Source organism: Nematolebias whitei, chromosome 13 (genome assembly GCF_014905685.2).
Source record: "Nematolebias whitei isolate Nwh7 chromosome 13, NemWhi1, whole genome shotgun sequence".
NCBI classification, from domain to species: Eukaryota; Metazoa; Chordata; class Actinopteri; order Cyprinodontiformes; family Rivulidae; genus Nematolebias; species Nematolebias whitei.
This window is the reverse complement of record NC_056510.1, coordinates 24,491,112-24,501,111: the sequence shown is the minus strand read 5'-3', so window position 1 is coordinate 24,501,111 and position 10,000 is coordinate 24,491,112. Positions and strand designations below refer to the sequence as shown.

Genomic DNA, 10,000 nt, shown 5'->3' with positions numbered 1-10,000 from the left:
TGACTCTTAAGTTCATATTGGACTCAACGGCTGCAAAGTGCCCATGCAGGTTCTGTGGCTGCAAACCAAACCAAAGTCATCACACCCCCCAGTACTGTGCTTAAAAGCTTTTTTTTTCTAAAGGTGCCAAACAACTCGATTTTGTTCAGTCTTTATCTAACGGTAATAATAAGGTGAGGCCTGTAGGGTCGGAGAAGGAACTTTTAGGGTTTGTACTGTATTTACCAACTTTCAGGACCTGCAAGTGTTACATATTTTAATTATAACTTGAAGCGTAAAAACTTAAAAATGAAAAGAATGTACTGTTTGCTATTATTACTGTAGATTATGCTGATTATAAAAAATAAACACTGTCAATAGTAAGTTACTGAAAGCACTTTTGTATTGCTGAGTGCCTCTGCAGTACTCATCTCATGCAGGAGGTAAGTCACTTACCGTAACACAAAGTCTTCCCTGCTTCACAGTGATCTATTTATACTTTGTTGTGCTACACATTAAAAGGAATTTCTCTGAGGGTGTCCTTGAATGGTTCACATGCAGAACAGAACTCAGCAATGTTTGAAAAACAGCCAGAAGGATAGAAATAATGTTTTTAACAGCAACACCTCCCCCAACAAAAGTACATGTTCCTGAAAGCATAAAAGGAAAATCACACAGACAGATGAGGATAAATGTGAATGAAAGAACAAGAAGAGCCTTTCTGTTGCAGAAAAAAAGCAAAAATGAAATAATCTGTCTTCAAAATTGTTCTTGTAATAAGTGAAGTTACAGCAAACAATATCGAGTATAAATTCTAATTTTGTGAATTTTGCCACAAAGAAAACAAATGCAATTTTTGTACTTTTAGCACATAATGCCTTATACTTCATGTTAAATGTAAAATAAAACCAAACTACTTCCTGTATGGTTCTTCCTTACAGCCAGTAGATGGCGACATGTGTAAAAAGAATGAACTATTGCACTTGTTCCTCGATTCATTTGATCAGTAAAACTTCTAAGTTTATCATCCTGGTAACAACTTTAAAATCTAAGCTAATACATATGATGACTTACATTAAAAACTGTTCCATTAATAAACAAATACATAAGAAAACTGTGTATAAGGGAGGAGCCACCGTGCGTTTGTCAATGTTTATACATCTTTTTCACTTAGATTCAAGTTTCAGGTGTGGTTTAACAAAAGTGACAGCAGAAATGGCAAATTTACAGCACAGTAATCCACAAACATGACAAGAAACATGTTTTTCTCACAGAGTTTATGTTTACAGCTGGATCACAGACTGGGAAAAAAGCCTCAGGTGAACTTTTGTCTGCAGTTCTTAATGTTTCTATCAGCTTTATGAGCTGAATATGAATTTAAGGATGGAAAGGTAACTGGACTTTTAATAGAAATATAAGAAGAATTTCTGTCTGTAGGATAATACAAAGTTCAATTGAATATTTTTTACTTAATCTGTATATAAAAGATTGGTGAGTCATCAGGTTTGAAAACAAAGGCCTTTGTGAATGTACCTTCAACGTGCCCTTTTAGTGGTTGGCAGGGGATGACTTCTGATTGAAAAGATGTTTATGAGGAAATTATAGGAAATATTTTCCTGTTGAGTTGATGTTTATATATATATCATTCTCTGCCATGACATCTGTCAGCAAAACAATAAAACAACAAGGGTCAAAGTGCAAAACCTGATGCTTCAGAACAGGAAAAACTGGTAGTCATACATTATACAGCCTAAGACTTAATAGGTATAAGAGTATACAAATGTACGTACATACTCTGTACATACAAAGTACATACCTGGTACTTACCTATCACATTTATTCTTTTGTTAGACTTTTTGGGCCTTTTCTCTGCCTGTCTCTGTCTATAACACTGACTGGCTTTAAGTTCTGACCTCACATTATAGATCCACTTTGTGTTTGGAATAATCTGTCAAAGACCTGGTTTTGACCAGGCGTATCGGCTCAGCAGCACCCATAAAGTAAAGTATTAATTACCAAACATGCACAAATAAGTATTAAATACACATACCTTTTGCACATTAGAATGCAGAATGCACCAGCTGTGAGTTTGTTGCCTCTACCCGTTTTGAAAAATTGCTTAAAGTTGACAATATAAAAAAAAATAATGTTTATCTTTGTGCTACAACAACAACAACAACAACAACAATAATAATAATAATAATAATAATATAAACTCAGTCCCATAATGGAAGATTCAAGGAAATCAGTCAACTCTTCATACAAAAAACATTTTCTTGTTGAAACCAGCAGTCCAAACCATTGCGCAATATAAAATCTGAATCTTTGCCTTTGCAGGCCAAATGTCAATTCAAGTGGTAGAAATGTAAAATACAGCACAGCATTATAATCCAGTAAATGTTTCATCATCATACTAAAGTGGGTTTGATGTCATCTTTAAAGACAACGGGACGTGAGGAGGGGTAGAGGTCTGTGACGTCATCATATTCACTGTCGGATGAGTCTGAAGAGCTGCCTGAGCACAGCAGTGAGCCTCGATGCAAACACGAGTCACAGTAAGGATGGTGATAGTAGCAATAATCCATCGAGCTGCTAGAGTCAGAGTCCCAATAACCACTCGAGTCCCGAATGTGGTGACTGCGCTGCTTGCCGTCGCCACCCCCCTCCACCTCAGGCCCAGCACAATGCCACCCTGAGCATTTCTGAGACCTGGAAATGCATCTTTGACATATTTCAGTTGCTTCCTGTTCGTCTTCAGCTCCTTCTGTTTCCTTATTTTCTTCTTCTACCTCATGATTTGCATCGTGAAAGTGCAATGGTGTTTGATTCACAGTACTGCTCCCTGGGTTTTGGTAATGTGTCTTTCTGCAGTTTGGGACCTCTGAGCCTGTGGAGAAGCAGGAAGGGGGCAAACCTCTTCTGGAGGCGTAAAATGGTGGCCGACGTTTTCTCATTGCGTAGGGGGATATGCTGGGGTATTCAAAGGGTTTGGGGGGATGAGGGGAGCAGGGTGACAGAGGGGTCACTTTTAGCTGTGATGGTGCCTGGCTCGGAGATCGTAGGGTGGTTTCGGAGAGACTGCTCAGCTCCTGGAGGATCTCCTGCAGCTGTTCGCTGCTGACAAAACCAGCCAATTTAGCATTTGGTCCCACCTGCAAAGTTAGGTCGCTATTTTTAAGAAATGTTTCCATTTGGGCCGAGTTCAGTCGTCTACGGTTTTGGAGAGAAGTGACGAAGTGAACCGTGTCCTCTGCTGTCCTACCAGGAAACGAGAGAGACATTGGACGCTTGAGATCCCCGTCCACTCTGGACGGAGCTGGGCCTCTGTCTGCACGACCAGAAACTGAGACATCTCTCTTGGTTTCATTCATGAGAATTTCCTCTGCAGCCGTGGCTGAATCAGGAATAGGGATGGTTGGTTTCTGAGCAGAGGAGGAATTAGAGGATGATGTAACCATAGTTGATAAAACAGGAGGAAGAGTGAGGTTATGCGACAGAAGATGGGCCGAAAGCCTGGATGCAGTTTCTCTCTGAGACGAATAGGAAGAAGAGGGGCTTTCAGACTCAAGTTCAGTGGTCTTGGTGGAAGAGGAGTTGAGCAGAGTGGGTGAGGAATCCATGTCCCGGTCCTCCAGGGGCTGGCTCGCTGTCATGAGTCTCAGGAGTTTGTCCTTGGCATTGTTCACCTGCTCCTGAAGACTGTCAATCACAGCATTCTTCTGAAAAAAGTGAGAGGAAAACAGTGTAAACAAACACAAACACACAGATATCACAGTTCATTTATGTTTTATACGCTGGAGCATGAGAAAAGCAGTCTGTGTAAAGTTTAGTAGAAATAATTAAAGCTAATGGATGGATGGACAGTTAAAGCTTTAATTATCTCAGATCTTTTTATTGGATGCTCCGTGTCTGTTTGATTAAACCTTTAAGCAAGATGCTTAATTTTAAATTTACTGAGTTTCGTGCACAGCTGCAAAACGGAAAAAAAGTGCCACGATATTTTCAAATATTTTACACTTAACTCGTGTTAAAACGAGAAAGCATTCAAACAAAACCGGTTTGGTTGGTAAATCAGACAAATAGTACTTTGTTAGATCTGTAAGCTATTTCTATTATTTATTTTGTATTTATACTTACATGTTAAAAACTACCGTGATAAAATGACAAAAAATAAAATACGATTGCTTGTGATTTAGCTTTTGTTTTAGCCTTGTGTGGATCTGTACACATTTTTACCAGTTTTATGGGTTATTGAAGTCATCAAGATTGTAGTTTTAACCAAAATGTTATCCCTAACAGTTTCTATTTAAAGAAAAAAATATATAAGGCTCTGGGGCGGACATGCATCCTATGTGGCTTCAACTTAGGGATTCCAGCCTTGTGTCTATTTTTAAAGCATATCTTTGATAACAACATCACAGATTTGCTTCCCTTCTAACTGGTTTAGTATTCTCAGGTGTGAACAATACATTTTATATTAAAAAGGGCAGAATCAACATCGTACTTTTCGCCGTATAAGTCGCACCTTTTTGCATAAATTAGCATGCCCTGTGACTTATACAGCGAAGCAACGTATTTGTTTTTCCCCCCATATTTATATTTATAACCCAATTTTTAGCTGAGAGCTGACGATTTCATTCATTTTGACATGGAAAATATTGAGCACTACCATTTTCAACCACTAGAGGGCGCTTGAGTAGTATGGCAAGCCAAGAGTCTCATTAATAGGTAAAAGTGACTATTAATGAGACACTTGGCTTGCCATACAAGTCACTTTCATTTCACACCAGAACTCCTGGAGCAAACGTCAAATCAGCTGCATTTTGCTGCGCCACCGAGGCGAAATGCAGCTGATTTGACCAGTAAAGTGCATTTATTAAGGAAAAGTTCAACTGAGACACACCTTTACTATAATGTTGAGCAAACAAATAATTGTTTTTAAGTGGTTATTTTGTTAAATTTCAAAGAAATGCACAGCGAGTCCTCCCTCTGTCGCTCCCACAGCTGCAAAGCGATTTTTGAAATGCAGCTGATTTGACCGTCAAAGTGCATTTATTAAGATAAAGTTAGATTGAGACACACCTTCGCTATAATTTTGAGCAAACAAATAATTGTTTTTAAGTGTTAATCATGTTAAAGTCTTGTTAAAATTCTCCCGTGCATGCTCCTGCGGCCGCCATTTGGCAGCCAATCGATTTTTGGCACAACACTGGCCCACATTTCCAGGTGGTCATCGATGACGCATAACAAATGCAACGCATCAGCGGTGATGCATAATAGATGCAACTTATACAGCAATGCGGCTTATTTATGTTTTTTCCACTTTATTAGACACTGATGTGACTTATACGGTGGTGCGGCCGGTGCGGCGGAAAGTACGGTAGTTGATCGTTCAATCAGCTGATCTAACCCTAAAGTTTCATCCATAAATCATTGGAATGTTATTGGCTAGTTTTTACTACAGTTACAGTGAAATCAGGTTCAAGTATCACTCTTTGGTGCCATCCTTTTGCCTAAAAATGGTCATTTACTGCCCATAAAACAAAGCAGTGATGACAACCATCCACAAACCAACAGGTATTATCACAAGTTATATATTGGCTTTGTAAAAAACATGAAAATCAACACTTCACTCCGTCATCACTGCTCAGGGCATCTTAAAGAACACCAGCATTAAACAAAGTGATCAACAGTGGCCGTAGCACGTTCACAATAGTTGAAGGCAGCTTTAATTCTGTCAACAAGTCGATAAACAAGATCTATCTGCTCCCACATATAAACAATCCAATAAAGTGCAGATGTTACCAGTGACTGCAATGGATTACCTCACTCAGGAGTTTTTTCATGGAGCTATTCTCTCCCAGCAGGTAGTAGATCTCATCCTGGCTGTACACGGACGCCTGGCTCTTACTGGGACTGCTGAAGTACTTGGCCATCTGACTTTGGTTGTTCTGGTCTTCTTCAAACTGCCTCCACTGGGTCAGCTGCACAAGGACAATTTGGATGTTTGTTAAGAATATATCATCTGTATGTTGCACAGGTTTTAGGCAATGTGCTGTATGAAACGCTGATTGTAAATCCTTAAAGGAAAATTTGAGCTCTCATTTAGAGAAGGTTGAATTAGGGCACACAACTCATTCACTGCTTCAATATTTCCTTTCCTTTTTCCAGGAGATGCATTCCTTTATGTTAAGATAAACCCTTGAAAGACTCTTGAAGAGTCATAAAGCTGTTTGCAGCAGTTTATGACAAAACGATTCCTAGACAGCTTCCGTGTGAGTCATGCTTTGCTGACACGCACCAGAACTGAAGCTGTTCGCGCAGTAGTCACCTTTAAAATTCATTCATTTTACTCCCGTCAATAGAAAGAAAAATAAACTTGCATGCTCGCACAACAATAGTAATGCTTTTGTCTGTCTTCCTACAGTTTCTGTTTGTTGTTTCATTTTCAGATGACAGCTCTAACAAAAATATGGCTTCTTTTAAATACTGACAGGTTTATCATCCCAAACACAAAGAAGCCAGAAACAATTCTTTAAAGCATAGAAAAACAATCCTGATCATCCACTTAAAGTGATTAATAAAAACACAATCCATCGTATGCCTTCTGCTTTGCCTTTGCCACCACTCTCTTTCCTCTACATCCCATCTCCTTCTGTCTCCTCTCTTCGTCCTCTCACTGTCATACTCACTGTCTTCTCTTTCTCTGGATATCTTCCTGCACGTCATTATTCCACCACCAGGTTTCCTTGTCATCCATTCTCTGTCCAGATGACACATCAAGTACCTTCCTACCTGTCTCTCTAATTACTGTTGCTGCAGTAGCTCAGTCATCTGGAAGCTCTTTCTTACCACCAAGAGTCTTCCTCTCTGAACTCCTCACAACATTCTTCTTCCTCCTACCATTTAGTCTTCATTTGTAATTTTACTCTTCTTTTTCTCTTCTTCACAACAACAGTCATTCTACACACAACCATCCGATGCTGTCTGGCCACGCTCTCACAACCTTACAGTCTCCAATCTCCCTCAGGTTTCCTCTTCTACACAGAATGTAGTCTGTGTACTCCTTCCTCCACTCTCGTAGGTCACGCTATGTTTCTCCCTCTTTTGGAAACAGGTGATGACTACAGCCATTTCCACCCTCTTGGAAAAATCCACCTACATTTGGCCTTTCTGGTTCCTTTCCTTGACACCAAAACTACCCATTACTTCCTCATCCCCCTCAGTTTCCTTCACCAACATGTCCTTTCAGGTCTGCTCCGATCACCACTCTCTCCTCCCTGGTAATACTCTCTATCACTTCATCCTGATTCTTCCTAAATGTATCTTTCTCCTCCACATCACACCCAACCTGAGAAGCATAACAAATGACAACATTCAACATGAGACTTTCTACACCTACCTTCAGACACATCACTATATCGCCTCTACATTTCTTGCAAACTGTTTTTCAGGGCCACCCCTACTTCATTTCTCTTTCTATCCACTCCATAGTAAACCAGTTTAAACCCTGCTCCAATGCTGCGAGCCTCACAGCCCTTCCACTTGGTCTCTTGGACACATAAAACATCTACCTTCCTTCTCTGCATCATGTCAGCCAGCTCTCTACCTTTGCCTGTAATTGTCCCCACATTTAGAGTTGCTACTCTCAGTCCTACACGTATGTCATGCCATGCTTTCTACATTAAGCACACGTGTGTGAAACATTATCTTGACAATAATGCTTTGTGTCTGTTGTTGTTTGTTTCCAACCTGCGGCACAAACAGCATGCAGTTGGTGGCTAGTGTGCAAATGAAGATGGCTCCAGCTATGGTGCTGTAGACCAGGTTGGGCCAGGCTTGCAGGAAGATGGACACAGGGATGGCCACAGTGGAGGAGACGGTTGCTAGGATGACAGCTGTAATGATGGTGGGAGACTGGTTAACTGGAGGATGGCTGACGTTGCTGGTCAGTCCAGCCAGATAAGTGCCGTAGAGGAGAAGACAACCCTGGATGAAGAGGTGTGGAAAAATGTAAGAAAAGGACAAACATCAGTGAAACTAATGTGGTAAGATTCATTTTGTTGTGTCGGTTATTATAAACTATGTTGTGTAATTGGCTATTAAAATAATGATGTAAACTATTGTGATTGTACAAAAAGCAACAAAAGGATTTTTTATTTACTGTATTTAGATTTTTTTTAATTTTTTTTAGCTTTTGTAAGATTTTCTCTTTCAGATTAATAGAAACAAATTTCAAAAGCGCACTTTAAGTATTCATTTAAATATTTATTTAACTTTCTTTTTATCAAAAGACATAAAAACGGCTATGGTTTAAAACAGTATGAAAAACTAGATTTTGACTGCTGGTTTCCAATTTCCTTTCATCTTGAACTGAAAAAAGTTTACATGCAGTCATTTCATGCATCTTTAAAAGCATAACCTTATTTAAATAATGCAAATTGAAGAATTGTGTTTGTCTTTGAAGAGACACACTCCAAGTTTTGTTTATGATGCTATAATAAAATATGTTTGCAATACCAGAAAGCTTAAATATTTAATGTGAATAAATAAAATGTCATTGTGGCAGCAAAGAATTTAAAGGCAATGGCTGTAATTTAAAGAAACTGAGCAGTTACTTACTTTCTGTGCAGCAATCATGATGAGCCAAATACTTGAATGCTCAGAGGAACAAGAGTCCAGCTGAGACAGAGAGTAGGAAACTTCTCTCTCCACCACCTAAATCAATGGAAACCAAAATATTACTCAAGAATTGATATTTGATTAATTTTATCGCCAAAAACACTTCATGTTTTTAGTTCAAAAATATTATCTTGTCATTTTTCTATCATAAAATAAGCCTTTTTTGCAGTCTCATGTCAATGACTATATTTACCAGCAAAAAGCAGTAAAATCCAACGCTGGTTGAGTAATGAGTTTTATGCAATTGAAGACTTTTTGAAACCGTCTTGTTCAGTTCTTTACCTTGACAACAGCTGCGACAGATCGAGAACATCCAATGGGGTCTGAGAGGTTCCAGGCTGTGAGGACCAGGATGTCCACAAGGATGAGCAGCAGCACCAAACCGATCAGCTGGATGTCCCGAATGATCTGAGACAGAACAAGAAGACTCTCTGAAATCAAAACGTGTTCATCCTGAAGCAGGAGTCTTGTTATTTGAGACGTGGCTAAAAGTTAAGTTACGTTAATTTTATGAAAGCGATCCACAGTCATAACTCAAGTACTTAATTATTATTAAAAATAGCTATAATTTTTCAGACATGCTACATATATCGCTTTGCATTTAACATGTTGCCTAAATAAGGCACATTTCATAATTTCATTAGTGATAAAATGTGATTTTCATTTTTTTTCCTATAATCAAATAGCCTTTCCTTCAAATCATTTCACTTATTTGTCATTTAAAACTAAAATCTTTATTTTACCCGTAAACTCTAGAAATTCATCTGAATGTTTACATAAACTTTATACACCGTAATGTATTGTTGCTAGTTGTGTAAATTATTGAAACTGTTGTGTTATGTAAAAAAAATACATTAATTGTATTTTTGTAGAAATTAAGTTGAAATGAAGTTGAAGCGCATTGTTTTTGTTTTGTTTTGTTTTTATCAGTTGAATATGAAACAAGTATCTAGTAGAACATCTTAGGGATAAACTAATTCCAGGTGGCAACATTTTCTGCTATATTATGTCTAGTGTCTATAAAAGTTATGACTGAATCCTACTGTTTCACAAGTGTTTAATGTACTACAACTAAATAATTTACAAAGTACTTTCTAATTAAGGTAAATAAAATAACCCTTGGAAAGCAAAAGTTTTAAGGTTTGAAGAGCTTTGTCTCAAAACGTTAGAGAAATCATCTAACATCAGATAATATAAAGGAATTTGACCATTATGTTAAGCTTTTTTATTTTTATCTGTATAATTAGAACATGCTACTAGATGCCTTGAATTTCCTCCATGAGATCGATCGATATCTATCTATCTATCTATCTATCTATCTATCTATCTATCTATCTAT

At 38.2% G+C, this 10,000-nt stretch overlaps 1 protein-coding gene across 1 annotated transcript in view; it reads right to left on the bottom strand.

Annotated features, from left to right (window-relative positions):
- Positions 1 to 2,288: 2,288 nt before the first annotated feature.
- gpr156 (G protein-coupled receptor 156) overlaps positions 2,289 to 10,000 on the bottom strand; it is a 16,455-nt gene continuing 8,743 nt past the window's right edge. Inside the window, exons 5-9 of the mRNA XM_037686502.1 lie at positions 8,944 to 9,069; positions 8,602 to 8,697; positions 7,732 to 7,968; positions 5,805 to 5,963; positions 2,289 to 3,698 (exon numbers count right to left, since the gene is read on the bottom strand). Coding sequence (XP_037542430.1) covers positions 2,388 to 3,698; positions 5,805 to 5,963; positions 7,732 to 7,968; positions 8,602 to 8,697; positions 8,944 to 9,069 — 1,929 coding nt within the window. The 3' untranslated portion in view covers positions 2,289 to 2,387. The remainder of the gene's footprint in view (positions 3,699 to 5,804; positions 5,964 to 7,731; positions 7,969 to 8,601; positions 8,698 to 8,943; positions 9,070 to 10,000) is intronic.